This window comes from Sinocyclocheilus anshuiensis, unplaced genomic scaffold (genome assembly GCF_001515605.1).
Source record: "Sinocyclocheilus anshuiensis isolate Anshui unplaced genomic scaffold, SAMN03320099.WGS_v1.1 scaffold96, whole genome shotgun sequence".
NCBI classification, from domain to species: domain Eukaryota; kingdom Metazoa; phylum Chordata; class Actinopteri; order Cypriniformes; family Cyprinidae; genus Sinocyclocheilus; species Sinocyclocheilus anshuiensis.
This window is the reverse complement of record NW_015554094.1, coordinates 1,201,242-1,221,711: the sequence shown is the minus strand read 5'-3', so window position 1 is coordinate 1,221,711 and position 20,470 is coordinate 1,201,242. Positions and strand designations below refer to the sequence as shown.

General features: G+C 35.5%; 1 protein-coding gene and 1 pseudogene across 1 annotated transcript in view; one reads left to right on the top strand and one right to left on the bottom strand.

Moving 5' to 3' along the window:
- Positions 1-2,780: 2,780 nt before the first annotated feature.
- On the bottom strand, positions 2,781-10,948 carry LOC107669428 (transmembrane protein 151B-like; annotated as a pseudogene).
- Positions 10,949-13,366: 2,418 nt separating this feature from the next.
- The window catches only part of LOC107669434 (NF-kappa-B inhibitor epsilon-like), a 12,524-nt gene continuing 5,420 nt past the window's right edge, over positions 13,367-20,470 (top strand). The window contains exons 1-2 of the mRNA XM_016461645.1: positions 13,367-13,941; positions 18,744-18,846. Of these exons, the coding sequence (XP_016317131.1) occupies positions 13,631-13,941; positions 18,744-18,846 (414 nt within the window). The 5' untranslated portion in view covers positions 13,367-13,630. The remainder of the gene's footprint in view (positions 13,942-18,743; positions 18,847-20,470) is intronic.

Genomic DNA, 20,470 nt, shown 5'->3' with positions numbered 1-20,470 from the left:
TCTAAAATTAAAATAATAAATTATTTAAATTTATTTAGCATAAAATGAATCCTAACATTTCAATTTGTTTGTGTTGTATTATTTCATAATATCATGTATTATTTCATAATATGATATATTATTTCATATTTTATAATAATAATAATTATTATTATTATTTCACATTATAGTAATCATCATTTGAAAGCGGAAAGTCCTTAACTGTCATAAAATAATGGTTTTATTTTATATATGCAAAATATAATTTCCTATTTTTTTTCCTTTTGATTTTGTGTGAAATGTGACCCAGATGTGATAGAATATCATAATTGAAAATCTAAAAGGGTTAAATCCTTAATAATAGGAAATTATTACAAATTAAAAATAAGTCAATATTATTATTATTATTATTACTTCATATTTTAGTAATTAATATTTAAATGGGAAAATGTGTTTAATATTCATGAAAATAATGTCACAATAAAAAACCCTAATGATTTAATTTTCAACATGTACAATATAATTTCCTGCTTTTTTAATTTTGATTTTGGGTGAAATATGACCCAGACATAATTGAATGTTTACCAAATTAAATCCCTAATAAGAGGAAATTGTTAAAAAATTAAGTTTAAAGAAATGAGAAACAAATGGTAAATCTTGTGATTTTAATGATTTTATGAAATGATCTTAAACATATTCTGGAATGTTTTAAACTACAGGATGAGGGGATTTGGATTATGATTATGATTAAGGTTATGAAGGAGTTTGACTGTGCTTCAGTCACTGGCCTTTATTTCACTCTGATATTTACAGTATGTTCATGCAGAGATTCACTGTACTGTCATATTATATTATGTCGTCAGGTTGGGCTTTTATAGATTATTTTGCCAATGCTTTATACAGATGAGTTCGGATTCTGTTAAAAGAAAGTGTCAAAGTTTTGGTGCTGATGCAAGTGAAGACGGTTTCCAACAAAGATATATCAGCAAATATTTTCCCTTCGCTTGGTAGATTATAATGGTAGTTTGTGGTTTTGATGGAACAGGAACATCTATATTTATATGACTAATTTTAAGATTCATTTTGAACATCATTTGAGTGTTTTTAGTCCTGCTTTTCTCTGTTTTTGGCGAGGACTGATCTTACTGCTCAATGACTTTTCTTTTCACAGCAACTTGGGAAACATATAAATGCAATGTCAACACCAAAGCTTTTAAATAATTAAACATGAACACTAAAATAACACAGTCTGAGGCACTTACACTCCTACAAAAAGAAGAGGTAGTTGCAGGAAATAAAATAAAAAAATTAAAACAACTGGAATGCTTTAGTTGATCCTACCTAAATATTATCTTACATAGATAAGATAATGTTTATTAAATATGTAGCAGAATTTTCAAAGATTATGTATTTTGTTTGAGGTTCTCATGTCCTTTTGGCTACATGTATTAAACTATTCATAGCACTGACACCGTTGCCATAAATAGATCAGAAGAAAAACGTGTTTATGAATAGTTTTTTACTGAATCATTTCTGTTTTGTATCAAGCCATATTTATTTTAATAAAAATGATTTTATGTTCATAATGGTTTTATTTATTTTCCTTTATTTATTTTTTTTACATTTTTATTCTTTTTTTTATGCCTTTGACAGGACAGCTCCGTGAATCATAATCACGAGATAAAACATTTAATGTCTAAGCTGTTGATTTGAGTTTCTGGTAAACAGTCAGTACCCTGGGATCCAACATAGTGTTATTTGTCGTGTTGATTAACATTAAGGAAGTATGTTGTTTTGTTTATGTTGAAGCTTATCTGTGTATTTAAAGTTGCATTGAAAGTGTTTTGCATTCTGATTGAATCATCAGAGAGAAAATTATAGAAATTTTCATTTGAAGTCAACATGAACTCAAATGAACCCTCTTTACTTTGTTAATGTGTTTGATAATGTGAATGATTTGTCAATGCATGTTATGTTATTGACTTGCTCCACCTCTGAAATTACTTTAATTTTTGGATGACTGACATTTTGGATTATTTTTTAACCCTAAACCTCCAACCACCTTTCAGGACCTAATCAAATTTTAAGGTTCATTTTACATTTCTTTTTTTTTTCCATTGAATATGTTGTTGTATTTAAAAATATGACATATTATGAAAGTAAACAAGTAAACTTCACATGCAAAGTGATAAGTAGTTTGGCAAATGTTGCCATTGTTGAAGAAGCTGAATAAGTGTGTTAATTTATTAATAAAAGCCATAAGGGTCTTATCTAGCAAAACCATCGCTCATTTTCTAAAACAAATGAAAATGTATATACTGTTTTTTAACCTCAAATGCTCGTCATGAACATCTTGGATGACATGGGGGTGAGTAAATTATCAAGAAATTTTTATTCTGGAAGTGAACTAATCCTTTAACATCCAACCATCTTTCATAATCTAGTCAATTCTCCATGGATAAAGTTTTACATTTTTACATGGATCGTTTTACATTTTTCATTTATTCTCTTGGAATATGTTGTTTTACGTGAAAATGTGTTGTATTATGCAAGACAAATGGGTTGTAAATGCCATTTCATGTTGATTACAAATGCAAAGTAAGAAGTAGTTTGGCAGATGTTGCCATTGTTGAAGAAGCTGAATATGGTGCATCACAAGTGTGTAAATATAATAATAAAAGTCAGACTGCATTTGTTATGACAAAATGCAATCATGTGCCATTCAAAGTTTTATGCTAATGCACATTTAGAGGGAAAAGTAAAGATTCTTACAGACATTTCTGTACCAGTCTGTTCATTTTGCAAATACATGAGAACACCAGGTTTGTGTTATCGTCCTTATGCTAACGCTATAACGAAGTCTCCACGCAGGATCCGTTACAGTGCAGCGAATGGTGATCATGACCGACGCAGCCCTCGTTGCGGTGAATAATCAGTACGGGAAAATACAGCGCATCCTGATAGGCCGGCGGCGAAGGTGGGCTCTCCTCATTGGCCGACTGACCGGCCAGGCACCGCGTGCTTTCCGTCGGACAGCTGGGATCGTTCAGGCTACTACTGCGGCTTCGCCAAAGACAGCTGCGGCGCGAGCCGTGCAGACGGCCTAGCGAGAACCGGCTGCCGCTGAAAGGCAAACGCGGACTGCTGCTGTTGCAGATGCTCAATGCACTGCGCGAGAAGATCGACGAGCTGCTGATGGAGCGATGGCAGCGTTCGCAGTTCTGCCGGTATCCGCCGAAGCCATTTCCGCCGGCCGCACCGATCCCACGTGGCGAGAACGTGTTGCAGCTGGACTGCTGCGCCAGATCCATAAGCACGGCTTCGGAGTAACTGGGAACGAGCTGTTGATTGGAGCGAATGTGCCACTCGAGCTCTGTGCTGTCGATGGTGTTGACCCGCGGGATGTGGTGGCAAAACGGACGCTCATCCAGAGGCGTAACGGCGACGTACTCGAACCCGAAAAGCTTCTCCACGTGGTAGTGAACATAGGCCGTGCGGTACTCCGTCAAGACCCGCAACGGCCAGGATAAAGTCAATGCCGCCGCTAACCAGAAGCTACAATGCGACGCATACCAAGGCAAGCGATCTGGATCTGCGAAGGCAAGCATGTATTCCTTAAACTCGACGTTTTTTAGATGCATCCCTTCACGTGCTTCCATATAATCATCCAATCCTTCGTTCTCTGTGAAGAACTGCGCTCTTTGCGTCAAATAGGAGTTCTTGGATTCGACGTTGGCGAAACTAAAGCACTTAGTGAAGCGCAGCTTAGTCACCAGACAGCTTTCCAGTCCTGTGAGGTGTTTCGAGATGTCTTTAACCCCACAGTTCCCGTAATCGAACTCAGCCTCCGCGACGTGCGTGTTCACGCGCTCGTGGTAAACCTGCGTGGTCGTGTAGGCCGATATCAACCGAAGCCGTTTCCGCCAGCCGCGCCGATGCCACGTGGCGAGAACGTGTTGCGGCTGGACTGCTGCGCCAGATCCATGAGCACGGCTTCGGAGTAACTGGGAACGAGCTGTTGATTGGAGCGAATGTGCCACTCGAGCTCTGTGCTGTCGATGGTGTTGACCCGCGGGATGTGGTGGCAAAACGGACGCTCATCCAGAGGCGTAACGGCGACGTACTCGAACCCGAAAAGCTTCTCCACGTGGTAGTGAACATAGGCCGTGCGGTACTCCGTCAAGACCCGCAACGGCCAGGATAAAGTCAATGCCGCCGCTAACCAGAAGCTACAATGCGACGCATACCAAGGCAAGCGATCTGGATCTGCGAAGGCAAGCATGTATTCCTTAAACTCGACGTTTTTTAGATGCATCCCTTCACGTGCTTCCATATAATCATCCAATCCTTCGTTCTCTGTGAAGAACTGCGCTCTTTGCGTCAAATAGGAGTTCTTGGATTCGACGTTGGCGAAACTAAAGCACTTAGTGAAGCGCAGCTTAGTCACCAGACAGCTTTCCAGTCCTGTGAGGTGTTTCGAGATGTCTTTAACCCCACAGTTCCCGTAATCGAACTCAGCCTCCGCGACGTGCGTGTTCACGCGCTCGTGGTAAACCTGCGTGGTCGTGTAGGCGTCGCCGTTGCGATACCGCGTCACTTGTCTCGTCCGGCGTAAGTAATGGTAACTTATAGCCTTCCACCAGATGCACGGTGTGGCTTGTTGCATGCGTTGCACGCGCTCGGCGATGCTCTCCAGGCCTACTTTACACTGGAGTTTGTTGCGCGAGTAGCAGTGCCAACACTCCACCAGGTAAACCACGTAAAGCATGACGAGGAAGGCCACCGGGATGTAGATGTAGCCGTTGGAACAGGGACTGTCGTGGTACAGCATGGACTTGCCCTTGAAAGCGCTGTCGAAAGTGAGGCGCGTGACCTTCGTGACCTGGCACCAGGTCATCGCGATCACGCAGCAGTACATCAGCAGTGAGAGAAGGAGGCATTTCCAGTGCGAGTCGCGCCACAGGGATTTGCTCAATGACTGCTTTACGGGCCGTTGCTGTAAAGATATAAACAGAGAGAGAGAGGTGAAAAAAACGCCATTGGTTCCATGAAGAACCTTTAGGCCCGGTTTCATAGACAGGGCTTAGCCTTAGCCAGGATTAGGCCATAGTTCAGTTAGGACATTTAAGTAATTTTTATAAACATGCCATAGAAAAAAGCATTACTGGTGTGCATCTTAAGACAAAACAAAGGCACTGACATGTTTTAAGATCAGTCAGTGCAAGTTTCTTTCAGTTGAAACAGCTCAGATTTACATTTTAGTCTAGGACTAGGCCTAAACCTGGTCTGTGAAACCGGGGGGTAATCTCTCCATTCCACAAATGGTTCTCTAGTGGAAAAAGGTTCTGTAGATGTACTTCACACTAAGTCGATTGAAAAGGTGTTTGGGGAACCAAAAATGATTCTTCTACACTCTTAAAAATAAAGGTTCTTTATTGGCATTAATGATTCCATGAGGAACGCTTCATTCCACAAAAGGTTCTTTGCAGTGGACAATGGTTGTTTAGATTATTAAAATGTACTTTACACTAAGAAACAAATAGTTCTTTCGAGAACTGATCACTGAGAAGGGCTTCTATGGCATTACTGCTAAAAAAAAAACTTTTGAAACCATTACTTTTAAAAGTGTACTGAACATTTTTACAAATTTCTTCGAATTTATCTTACAAGATTTCCGTGAATCCTGCCCCAGAACTGTAAAAGTTGGAAGAAAAAGCATTTGATTGATCCGAAGATTCTGATAAGGTCATCTTTTTCAAAAACATTTATCTACAACCCAACATTCTTTCTTCTTATTTTCTAACTTAAGAGTAAAGTTAAGAAATACTTTTTTTTTCTCAAGACTGTTCTAAAGACAAAACCTAAATAAAATTATTTTCTCTAAATTCAAATTCTTCCTAAAAAGATTGTAAATAACCTCTTAAAGTTACTATAGATCTATTGGCGTCTTGAATTTTTTATTTTTCCCTTTTAGGGAAAAAAAATTGATGGTCTTGTTTAAAATTTAAAATATTTGAGAACATCTTAAGAATTTTTTTAAGAACTACACACACACACACACACACACACACAAATTAACATTACATTATTTTTCTAAAAATAAAGGTTCTTTATTTGCTTTGAAGGTTCCATGAACAACCTTTTACATCCACGGATCATTTCCATTCCAAAAGGTTTTTTATAGTGGACAAAGGTTTTATAGATTTTTAAAATGTTCTTCACACTTTTTAATTTATTTTTTTTTTTTACCAAATTCACTTATTTTTACATTTCAGTAAAAAAAAGATTAAAACTAAAATATAAATTAGAAATGAAGATGGCATGTTCAACAGCAACTTTTGTGATATGGTATGGCAGGTCAAAGGTCATCATGGGCCACCTTAGGTCATCTCTGTTCTAACAGAGAAACCTCTTTTGCAACCGTTATTTTTAACACTAGGATTTACTTTAAAACTATTTCCACTCAAAAATTGCTAGTAAATTTCACCAATAATTACAAAGAAATGGCAAGTAACGCATTAAATTAAGCATAGTAAGTATTTTCATGTAAAACACTCCAATAATCTTTCTTTAGAACGTCGAAACATTTTTTACAGAGTACAAATGAGAAAGTGTATAATATTGTAGATTATTCTTGTTAACCTCATTGTTTCTGCTTTAAGAGCATTTTTTGTTAATGGTTCTGGAAAAGCCTTCGTTTGAGAGAACAACTGGACAAAATACAAAGATTCATATTCATGCTGAACAAACTTCTCTGGCTTTTATTTTGCTGTTTCTGGAGTATGTGATTGCATGGCTGTCTTATGCCCTTAACATGGCAGCTGGCATTAAATAATTGATGATGTTCTTCCACAATTATCTGCTCTACTTTTACCGCGCGGCCCCTGGAGCCCCTCACGACCGGAGCTCTCAGCGGGAACTGCAGCACTTATGAAGTATCTCTCAGCCATTAATATACAATGCATAATACTCTCATTTGTGTTTTTGTATTTGAGTCTCCTCACGTTCTTTCAAGTAGTTATTTGAGGGAATTCCTAAAAAATCAGTGCGAAAAGATTATATTTTTATGTCCTGTGGCTCACAAATCTTATGGGGAAAAGACTGAATAAGAGCTGCATTAGACAAAATGACTTGACTTTTTTCAGGAACAAAATGGCTTTCTCAGGTTTTGCCAAAAAAATCATAGAAATGTAATCAATAAAAATGTATTTGAGGTTTTGCATGGTGGAAAAAAAATAAAATACACCCCAACCGGGGTTATTATTCTGTTAACTAAAATTAAAACCATAAAAACATTTGAATTACTTGAAATAAAATATGAAAAACTTATTTCTAGCTGCCAACAGTGTTAGTGCCATATTGAGATACTATTATAGTTTTATCAATATTTTGAATTAGATTTTGTATTTATCTTTTCTGTTTACATTTTAATTGATTACATTTTTTTGTAATTGTGTGTGGGTTTTTTTTCATTTATTTTCTTAAAATGTCTATATAGTTTTTTTTATTATTATTATTATTGTTTTTGTCACTTTAGTGCATCAAGTTAACCGAAATGAAAATGAGAAATGTTGTCTGAAATAAAATACATTAAAAATATTTGAATATATTTCAGAACATTTTTATTTTATTTAAATTAGCAAAAGATTATTTTATGGTTTTATTTTTAGTTTAACTATAATAGCCCTGGCAACATTTCTCATTCTCATTTAATTTAAGCCAAAGCACTAAAATAACTAAAACTTATATTAAAACTAATAACTAAAATAGTAAAACTATATAGACATTAAAAAAATTAATTAAATAAAAAAATCAACAAAATTTTTATTAAAATGAAAATGAAAACTACTATAAAATAAATTGATATAAAATATAAAAATAAAATATAATTCCAAACATGAATGAAGACTCGATGATACTAAAAATAACCCTGACCCTAACCACAACAAGGTTAGTCCGCAGCTGATATGTGCGATATTGTGGGGTTAATGCCAAAAAAACTAGTTACTAGTCACATCAGCGAACTCATTTTCTCTGAATGACCTTCATAAGTTGAGCTAATTTGGTCTTTGAATATATGATTAAATGCTGTTTCATTTTGTAAACAGATTACAGTTGGACTTTGACTGAAAGGGTTCATGCACATCATTTCTAGGCACTAATTAGTGAATAATGAGCTTTCAGTGACCCAGAGGGGCATTTTACACTTAAGCACTTCTGAGGAAATAATGATCAAACCAGTTAATCACCATCTTTCAGCAGCCAAATGAAGTGTAGAGCATGAGACGAGACAATCCCAACAGAGAAAACCCATTTCCTTACAGTCTTCTTAGGTTTACTGTGTTAGTTGAAGCTGAAGCACTAGGGACGAATCTGTTCTCTAAAGCACTTCAGCAGTGAAACAAAGCCTCTGTATTGTGCTCAAGGCCGAGGCCAGAGGCTCTGTCAGATGCTCCCAGTGAAAACACCACACTGTAAAAAATGACCGTGAATTTAACGGTAAAAGACTGTAAAAATGCTACAGTAAAAACCTGTTAAATTCCCCTACTATATACGGTGAAAAACTGTATTGGACATTACATGTAATTTTACGGTAGTATACCGTTTTTGGAAGTGAACAAGGCCGTATAATTTACAGTGAATGACCGTAAATTGACATTCCCAGAATTCCCTGCATTCATTTCAAATTTGATGTTTTTTTTTGTTGAAATAACTATGTTTCTTCTTAGTTTTTTCTTATCAGTTTTGTATATTAGGGTTGTGTGTTACACCTAATGTTGTTAAATGAATGTTTATTGCATTATTTCAGTTTCATGTGTGTTACCATGATGGTGTTTAGTGTTTGTGTGAATGACACTGCGCACATTCTATATATGTTATTATTTAAAAGCTGCTTGTGATGGGCCTTGGTTCATCATGTGACTTTCTCATCACCACCTGCTTTTGGTGGTTGTCAGTGTATTACAAAGGTACAAAACAGATTTCAGTACTTCAATAGGTTGGTATATTAACATTATATCAGTTAATGAAATTACGGTATTTAACTGTAAATTTAAGTTTAAGCCGTAAAACTTAAAATGTTGCTACCGTATTTTTTACGGTAAAATTCCGGCAACCACAGCTGCCGTTTTTTTACCGTCAATTTTACAGATTTTTTTTTTTTACAGTGCAGCTCTGATATACTGAGGAATCTCTGCTGCTGTCGCACTGTATATTTTGGGAGGTGTGAGCGAGGCGTCCCACTTTCATTTGAACTATTTTAGCGCTCGTAACGTGACATAACAGAGGCCGACCTCACTGCCAATTCATGAGGTTTAGATCATCAGGGAGGCCCTGTGTGACCAGACTGTTGGTAACATGTCAGTTACAACTTCATAAGCAAACAACGTTTCATGAATTCTCAAAGTCTAAAATATATGTCATAAATCATTACAAACAACTTAAATGTCATTTGGTGATTCTGACAAAATTCAGGACACATTTCACCCCAAAATGTAAAGAAGGAAAAAATAATAATAAATAAAATGTAAACAACAACAATAATAATAAAGACATACAATTATATAATTGATGTATTTATTCTAAAATAATTTAAGATTTAAAATAATTTGAATTTAATAATTATATTAATTTTTTAAAATAACATTTATGCATATGTTTGTACATTAATTTCATAATAATCAACCATACTCTTAAAGGAATGAAAATTATTATTATTACTATTTATAAATTATATATAATTTATGTAACTAAATTATACAATAATTCAATAATTATTTTAAATATTTTTACATTATTTTAATGACAATGAAGCATATTCTTACATTTAAATTATACTACAAATTATATAATAATAATACAATTGTGTATAATTTATGTAAACAAATGATACAATAATTCAATATTCTAAAATATTTTTACATTATTTTCATAATAATCACTCAAGCAATAAACAATACTAATTAAATTTAAATGTTAAATTATATAAAACACTTTTTTTTTAAATTAGTACAATAATGAGAAGGGGGTTACAGTCATACAAATGCTAAAAAATCATAATAATGCTAAATATTTTTAATTTAATAGGAGTATTTTAACAAAATATAATTTCAAAATAAATTATAAAATAATTTTTAAATAATACACATTTTTTGCATATTTGCAACATTATTTTCAATCAAGGATACTATATGAAATAACAGAAATGTGAATAATATTTTTCTTGCAATATTGGGGGTGTTGTAGTCATACAAATATTTTCAGCAATATTTTTTTTCATCAGTATATATATATTTTTTTATTTTTTGGGGGATTTGGTGGTGAAATATGACTGACATATGAAGTTTCCTGATATTCACTCTATTACTGTCTGCCACTGCATTGAACGTGTAATTGGTTTACACAGTCTATTACTACAGTAGTCTACAGTAGATCTGGATATCTGAGTGTATCTTCTTTCACTCCCGTGCACAAACACACACAATCCTCCCCATGTTTGAGCCAATTAAACATAAACCGCGTTGCAATGATTACAGAATATAGCGACTCTCCGTTATCTTCCGTCGCGGTTTGTAACAAAGGTTTCCCCACAAACGCGCGTGCCGCGGCTGAACTCACCGCTTCCCGCGGCGCGTCCGTCTGCTCGCGGAGGACATCAACAGCACTGCTGTCCGTCACCAGAGCTGCTGGAGACATGATGAAGAAGAAGATGATCCTGGAGCATTACAGCCATGTGTCAGCATCCTCCCACAGCGCGCGCCGCTGCGTCCTCAGGACTCCGCGAAGGAAGAAATACTTGAGGGATTGGGGGCTGACCGGGCAACCGCGGTCATCTCCCTCGGGATTTAGGTTTTGCAAATAAAAGAAGCGAACCTGAGCCACGTCGAGATGCAGAAATCGAGTCGAAATGAGAAGCGCATCGACATGCACACGAGCACGTGATCGCGGAGTGAATGACAATGAGGCGCGAGATGAAGGCAGGCAGCTCAGATCCAGGTAACGAGAGAGACGGAGAGAGGGAGAGAGCGAGGGAAAGGGAGAGAGAGAGAGGGAGGGAAAGGGAGAGAGAGAGGGAGAGAGAGTGAGGGAGGACAATGCTTTGGCAATATGTACCCAAGTATGTCATGCCAATAAAGCAATATGAATTGAATTGAATTGAGAGAGAGGGAGAGGGAGAGAGAGAGAGAGAGGGAGGTGTTGTTTATCTATCGCAGTCAGCTCTGCTGAGGATCGTACGTGACCTTGACTCTGCATGCGGTTTCCCATTTCTTACATAAACGTGTTTTAGTATAAACTAGTGGTATAATTCACATGATACTCCATTTCTGTTACATTTTATAATATATAATACAATTTACTGTAAATATTTTAAAATGTATTTTATCAAAATAAAATTATTTTACAAAAACATACATTTTCAGCAGAATATTAGCCTTTATTCAGTTCGCATGTTCTACAATTAAAAAAATGAATTCAGCACATTTTATGTTATAATTTATATATTTTTTCTATTTATTTTATCAAAATAAAATAACATGTCATGTTATCAAAAACATAGCCAATTTGCATTCATCACCATATAACTGGTTACATAGAATTTAAAAAAAAACAATTATTTTACAATCTATTTATATAATATAATTTAAATATTTTATAATTATTTTATTCTATTTATTTTATTAAAATAACATTTTATTTTTAAACAGACGACATTTGCATTTTCAGCAAGCCTATTAATAATAGCCAATTTGCATGTTCCCATTCATCACCATATAATAGGTTGCATGGAATGAAAAAGAAATCAAATTCTGTACAATTTATTTTATAATTTATTTATATAATATAATTTGTTTTATAATTTTATATATGTTAACTTTAAATAATTTTATCAAAATAAAATAATTTGTATTTATACATAACTTTATTTGTATTTTTTCAGCAGATTATTAGCCTATTAATATTAGCCAGTTTGCATTTTCTCTTTCACCACAACATAATGGGCTACGCAGAAAAAAAAAAAACTCTTTAAGCATGAACAGCATGCTTTTCAGTCTAATGCAGTTTGTTCTAAATGTTTTATTTATTTTCTTTTCTTTCTGTTCAACATTGTTATTCTATATCATTATTTCCCTCTTTTAAAGACATTGCTTTGTCATATGAAAGTCATATGACCTGTTAATTTTAGATGACATAATAAGCCTGAAATGAAAAGACTTGTGACAAAAGTTATGGAGTTATTTAACCTTTAAAATGTAAAAAGATCATGTAGCCTACACTTCAACCTTCAGCAGAAGTTTTGTCCAGTATTAGCCTATATTATATAATTTTTGTCGATATTTGTCAGATCATTTGTGCTGTAATATCTCCATCAATCAATCAATCAATCATATACCTCGCATGACGATATACTGTAGAGTACAGAATTTAAAGACGGAATAGAATTGAATAGAATAGAATAGCTTTTTATTGTCATTGTACAGCTGTACAACGACATTTTTTTGCTCTCACACTGAAGTGCACACATACATACAAGAATTTACATAGAAGTACATTTAACAAAATGCAAACAATGATACAGAAAATATAAACAGTGCAATGTAAACAGGTGTGCAGTAGACAGTGCACAGGTAAACAGTTATATATATACTAAATATGCAAAATAGGTATAGTGCAAATGTATTAGATATGTACAGTAGTGAGTGAAATATTAATAAATCAAGAGAATTAAGGAATAAATATAAGAACAGGGTATTGCACAGGTACACCAGTAGCTACTAATATATTTTTTATGCTAATATACAGCGCCACCTCCTGGCCACTGTTGGCACTGTCCTTTACAAATACTGTACAAATAACGACAGCATTGAAGACAAAAAAAAGGATTTTTAAAATACAGAATCTGTATTTATGTGCGTGTGAATGAATTTGTATTCTTTTAAATCTCAATTATCTTAAAACGCATCATGACAATTTAAGCTTTCTAAAGAAATTTGTCAGGATGGTTATGTAGTTGAATATATTAGGCTATATAATATTCAACGTATACTTATTATTTTTCCACGATCATTTTAAATTGGATGACTTTCATGTGATTCTATCAACATGTGCAACCCTGGAAACCCATACATGTCTAGACTGAAGTTGTGTTGCAATTCGGGTTTAAATGAAGGACCCTGTAAAGCCTGTCGGGTCAAGTCACCGGTGGTTTTAGGAAGTTGTTGGGTGTCCAAAATAGAGAACAGTTCTGTAGTTGAGGTCTTTCAGGAGATTCCATGGGGTTGTCATGCTGTGTTTGGACTGGGTCGGTAATGATATGGGTTGCCACGCCCTGTGGGGAATTCCCACTTTAGCCGGATTGAAAGCCGCATTGACTCCGCCTACAGTGCCGCTTCCCCATGAACTTCACATTACTGCCAGCACACTCTCTCACAGCAGTTTCATTAACTCAGAGTTTGGCTGACACACTTTAACTCAACCTGAAACCTCAGACTTGACGTTAAAATGCCATTGTGAAGCCTTTTGCGTCTGGAGTATCTGATCGGTGGTGGGATGAGAAACAAAAGCGGATGTCTCTGGTGTCATAATGTCACGGTGATTTTACGTTTTTACAGTGCTACATTTATATACTGACGATACACATCAAAGCTAAGAAATGGCGAGAAGCGGCGGCGGCGAGAAACAAGGCAAACTAGATTTCGACGAAAGTCGGATTGACTCCGGAATCGACTCGTACAAATCGATTTCCAGAGAACTTGGGAGTTCGGACAGCTCTGAGGAAAAAGATAAAACCTGCGTTACAGACGAGCGACTGGACTCTGCTTACGTCTCTTCATCGTTAACAGTGGACAGTTTGGGGGATTTTATCGAGCAATGCAGCATTTCTGAATGTGAAAGCGCGACGGACTGTGAATACACCGAAGAGGAAGTTAATTTCCTAACCACGGTTACAGAGGATGGAGACACGTACGTTTAAAAAACACCCATTCATTGATAAGTTCCCATGCATCACCTGAGTGCAGATCAAATGTGTTTTGATGTCTAAATAGTGCGTTTTTGTCAATTTAATTAACGCGGTTTAGGAAGCGAGGTCCAGATGAAAGGGTCGCGGAGTAATATTATATTCAAAATATAACGCGTTCTATATGCATTATTGTTTTTTTGAAAACGGGTTCTACATGATAAAACAACAGAATGCATTTTTAAATATTAGGGACATACGTTATCATAAAAAAATTTTGAATGCAATTTTTAGGTGCCATCTTTCCCTGTCATGTTAATAGTTTGGTCGCTGCACAGTGAACAGGTGTTTTGTTAATTAGAGCTGAAATCGTTATTAAGTTAAATAGTTATTAAGTGAAATACATATTATCCATTTTACTGTAGACCCCATTTGATCAATATTTTGATTGCATTGCAACATTCCGTTATACCAGGGACTATATTTTCTAGCGGAATAATGGAAATTAATTAACTTTTAACTGAAAATGGTGTAATCTAATATTTTTATTAAAGCAGTAAGGCATTTTAGGTCGTGTATTGTGAATAGAATCAAGCTAAACTGGGTTGCACATATATTTGTACCTTGTTGATTCATTTTAATCCAAAACATTGCGATGATGTAGGTGCCAATGCCAAAATGTCCATAATCAGACAAAGAAAGAAAGGTCTGCACTCTAAAAAAAATGTTTAAATTAAATGTTTAAGTAGTAACTGGATAAAACAAGTCAACAGATGTTTCAGTTAACAGCCGCCTTTAGTGTCATTTTAGTGTCATTGAAGTCCAGCTACACTCCTGGCATGCTGTATTGACCAAATTCAATACAAAATCGACTCTTTGCAGCTTAAAATGCAAAGCTAATGGATAGACAAGTGGCACAGAGATGAATGCTGTTCAGAAATGATGCTTCAACCCTTTGTTTTGCAAGGCATTAAATGTTCATTCACCACATGTTATGTTGTCAAACAGAGAGGACAGGATGTCTTTGGGAATCTGGCACTCAGTGTAAAAAGTTTAACTGTGGATGAGAGAAACAATGAAGTCCATAGTATGAGTTTTCATGGTGAACTTCATAAATAAGGCCCATATAACTGGGAATTAACATGGCTTTGAATAATATTTGAACTTGCATTGCACTTCATTCATTTTGAAGTACAAGTGCAAACAAATGAAGAAGCTCGCTTTCAAATGCACATTCACTTTATTGGGAGAGGCTTAATTAACTTTTATTTGAATTGGAAAAAAGAATTTAAAAGGATTATTCTTGTCAAAACTATTGGTAGACAAGAAACTAACGTAAACATTTTTCTAAGTTGATTCATTTCACAGCCTGTTTTAGGCTGCTGAGAGACACATTCTCATGTGAGCGATGGAAGTTTTGATTACAGTAGCAGGCTTTTCTGTTTTAATGCTACAGTCAGTTAACCGACGTCTAGAAACTGGATCTGCCATTTATGGCGCATGTGAAGAAGAAAGCAGAAGTATGCAGAGTGGAATTCCCCCTCGTTGGGTCAGAAAACACATTCTGATATCAGCTTTTTGGAGAGTGCAAAGCTTTTGTTATAAACACATATTCATGTGCTTTTAATACCTATTTACCCCAACAGCACATGTCACAAGCTTGTTTATGCAAGTGTTGACCTTTACACCAGATCGTGTTTCAACCTGCAACGTATATGTTCAAAAACATACGCAAACATTCACCACACAAGTGGGCTCGTACTACACACAGCCTGGGTAATGTCAGCCTGTTTTCATTTCTGCATCGGTTTTCACAGTGACTAACCAGGATGTAAATACGGTTGTTATTTTGAGAACATCTCTCATTTTGATTCATCTTGAATCTTGCCTGCTAAGGTTTACCTTTGGCCTGCATTTGTTTCTGTTGCAAGAAAAAAAAACTCCTTTGTCTTTTCCCTGAATGTCATCAGAGTAAAGAACATGCTTTTAAAGAAATTCCAATGGCCAAATGAAATCCCCAGGCAGTCTAGAAGAGCAAGTAGTATCCCATTTTACCGGTTTAATTTTCATTATGCTATCAGTTGTATATACAACACTGTAGTGAGGAGTAGTTTTTGAATCATCCAAAATGATGACACTCAAAAGAATAACACCCAAAAATTAATAATTTACAATTAGTTCCAAGTGTTTTTAATTTAGGGGTGTAACGGTACACAAATATGACAGTTTGGTACATACCTTGGTTTTAACGTCATGGTTCGGTATGATTTCGGTACAGCAGGGGGAAAATCGTAATTTTTTTTTAATTATTTTTTAATGGTTTACTGAAGAAGTTGCTCTTTCTTTAAATACATTCAGTTATAGTTTAAATTTTCTTAGTGATAAAAATCTACCTCAGCTTATGCTTAAAACTATAGGGTTACAATTAGGCCTAACAACTTAACCCAAACTTAAATTTAATTATATACCAGCACGTTTCTGAACCGTCCCAGAAGCGGCTCTCCAAGGCGTTATTTGTCATATTTGTCATGCCACATCAAAGACTGTCAAAACGCCATTTATTATTTGAATTTCCTGAGAAAAAAAAAAAAACTGTATTCGTGCGTTACACATGCGTACCGAACCGAAAGACCCGTACCGAAACGGTTCGGTACAAATACGTGTACCGTTACACCCCTTTTTTATCATAATTTAACATGCACTATGGAGTACAAACTTTTTCATGGTGAACTCCAATAAATAAGGCCCATATAAATGGAATTAAGATGAATTATCTAACGTACTCTTCATTCCTGTTGTAGTACAAGCAGTGCTGGGTAGATTGCTTACAAATTGTAGTCCGTTACTGATTAAAAATTACATGATGAAAATTGTAGTTGGCAACATAATCTGGATTACACATTAAGTAATGTAGTTTGACTACTTTTTGTTTACTTTTAGATTACTTTTGACTTAACATTTTTTTATCACATAGACTCGAATGAAAATAAGAAAGAAAATATATTACATTTTTTGTTATCAATAGCACAAAATGCATTAAACGTTACATTACAGCAGGGTTTCCCAAACTGGGGTTTATGAAAAAAACTGTAGGGTTTTTATGAAAAGCTAATAATTAATGAAATCATAAAAATGTCAAAACCTTGGGAATCCCTACATTACATCAACAAACATTAATAAACATGACATTGCATGGCCAAAGTCTTCCAGGTTTGAAATATTTTTGTCCAGACTTCCAATATTAATAATTAGTGAAGGTCACTGGATATGATGAAGGCGTAGTATTACACAACTGTTAATTGGCAGTGTTTAGTAACTTGAATAATTATTAGTCTCATGTGTATTGTAAGTGGTAGGTTCATTTTAGAAAGAAAAATTTAAAAGGGGAAAAAAAAGAACTGGGGTGAATCAAATTCTGAATAATTTACTGCCATTGTGTGAATAATATGTAATCATGTAATCCATAAAAAGTAACTATAATCTGATTATCAGCATTTTAAAATGTAAAATAATCTGATTACGAATACTTAATTTTTGGAATCTGATTACGTAATCCAGACTACATGTAATCAGTTACTATGCAGGACTGTATACAAGTGCAAGCAAATGAAGGAGCTTAATTTTAAATGCACGTCCATTTTGTTGAGAAATATATTGGGAATTTGCTACATCGGTTCAGTGGTTACATATTGGCCAGCCATCAGAAGACTTTAAAAATATTGTGCACAAGTCATATGGACTTTATTTGTCATGTGCACTATACAGTGCAGCCCCAGTCCCCATCCACTTTCATTATATGGGAAAAGAGCAGCGTTAACACTCTTCAAAATCTCTCCATTGGTGTTTTACGGAACAAGGTCACAAGGGTGGAATAAATGATGACCGAATGTTCATTTTTAGGTGAAATGAACCTGTTAATTTCATATGCAGCGAAACAATATGAATCATGATGGAATTACCACAATCAGATTGAAGACACTGAAGTTGCTCTCACATTATTTACATGCTGAAACCACTTGCTTTTACCTGCTTCCTTCTGGCTTACTGTAAAAGTAAAGACTAGGTTATCGCATGTGGGGAAAGTAGCTGAGAAATTACACACCTGCGAGGAAATACGGCAGCCAGAGGATGGGGAAAAAGATAAGCGTGCATTAATTTATGTTCCTGCATACATCATTTCCTGCTTCTTTTTTTGACTCTGATACATCTGAGAGCTGAATTAAGAGAAACGAATGGATTTGTTACATGCAACCAATCAAAAACATGTCTAGGTCATATTTTAGGCCAAAAGAAAAAAGAGAAAGGATATTTTGCATAAAGAAAAAAAAAAAGTCTGTTTTTAGGACTCTTGATTATGTGTTAATGAAAAACGTCAATGCAAATGCAATCTTTGTTCTTGAGATTCACTCAACTACAAATCCCTCACTTCGTTTATGTCTTAACATCTCAGCTATGTTTTAAATCAGCTGCGTTGTCATTTTTGTAGGGTTTTAGTAACCAAAGCAGCTCCATCTGAAGGGTTTTATTATTGGCTAGCAGGACGATCGCCGTTACGAATGCTTTTATAATGCACAAAAGTTCCAGTGTTGCGCAATGGCTGAATGCATCTGTCAGCGACACGCACTTTTGTGTGGCGTATTTCTCAGTATCATTCGCCCTATTTTTCCATCACACATTGTGCTGCATTTAGACTGCGGTTTGCTTGATAGTTCCTTCCCTTAACCGTTGGCTCTGCTTCAGCTTTTAACCATCGTTTAACTGGCATTTACCCAGCAACTTCTTTTGTTTGTGTGTCTGTTTTCTCTAGGATTCTCCATTTGGCCATAATCCACGAAGAGGAATGTTTTGCACGTCAATTGATAGACCTGTTTCCTCCAGAGCTGATGGATATTCAGAACAACTTGTATCAGGTATCACGTTAAGAATCTCAATTGCACGTAACACATTTGTCGCGTTCAACGCACTCATGAGCGATTTCTGCTCCTGTTTCATGAATAAGACCCTGAAGGAACAGAAAATCTTGTACGAATGTTGTAATGAGTTTGGTTATTTTAGTTTCCCCTTTGAGGGAAACTCCCTGAGCGCGTATCAAAGAATGATGGGGGTTTATTACACTCGTTTGACAGCCTCGGTTTCAATTGTTATTTTGAAAGTTGGGGTTTATCCGGTGACAACAGACGAGGGGCTTTCTGAAGAGCCCCCTACGCAGTCTATAAGTATGATTGTTATAGTTAGAAGAGCAAAATGAACCATTTATTGACTTTTTGTTGGCATTTTGGTAGAAGGAAGCTGTGGCTGATTAATATTCAAACCTGGAAATATCAATGAATTGCCCTCTAAAGCTGTTTTAACCATTTTGGGTGTGATGTAACATCTAAAATAACCACAGGGGGTGATGCACCTCTGGAATATCTATTGCTGGACTGATGCGTGGCTTTCACATTATAATGCATCATTTTTGGGGAAAGAAGTAAAAGGAAACATTAAAGCGTTTTCCTTATTAAAAATTCATGCATCAGAGGGTTAAAATTGTGATTTCCAGCCTTGGAAATGCCATTGAAATGATTAAAATCTCATTCGAATGGGAACGTAAATGTTTATAGTTTGGCTCTGCTCTAAAATATTTTCTCAGAAATCATAAATGGTAAAAATGCATTGGCTGGGATCTTACCCAAAAATGTGACATTTTTTTGTTCAAAATACTCTAGTAGTTAATATTAACATTGATTCATTCGTCTAGTTTTAGATTACAGTCAATTTAAAATCAATGACAAGTGATTGTTATTCAGAAAAAGAAAATGTTGTAATCTTTCATGAAATGTAATAACTTGCTCCGCCTAAGGAAACAACTTTCTTTTCTGGAAAGGAAAAGCCCTGCATCCAATCAATTCCCGATGGATAAAAATCACACGTTTTCCCCCACATTTAATATCCTGTTTCAGCCCAAAATGTCACATTGTTGAAGTAAAATGGGTTGCAAACACTCTTTCATGTTGGCTTTGATGCTAGTTGGGTTTTATTAAATGAGAGGATGTCAGAATTGGGTCAGATGGTCTTAAAGCACATCAGTGTGAGTCTAAAGGAAACGCAGCACAAATCTGACAGTCAGCATTTAAAGCTGTGAGTAATACTGGTGTTGCTGCGCTTTTACCAAAAGCCACGTAATCAACTAAGGCCAGGCCATTGGACATATTACTCACATGTTTCCTTTTGACACAGTCAGTGTGTAACTCCCAGATTGAGTAAACCTTTGCATGGTCCCTCTTCTTTGGAATAAATTAACCTCAGTTCTTGTTGTCCTTCCTTGATGTCATTAAATCAAAAGGGTCGGTGGATTAATGCCATTCTACAATGCTCTTGCTAATGCACACAGGCTGACTGTCAGATCGAGCATGATGGCCTGAAGCACTGGGGTTGTAATCTTTGCATGTGAGACATGGGGACCGTCCCCATACTATACATAACTCAACATATCCGGTTGCTTAAAAAAATTAAACCATATTTCGGTTCACATGTACCCTTTTGGCAGATTTA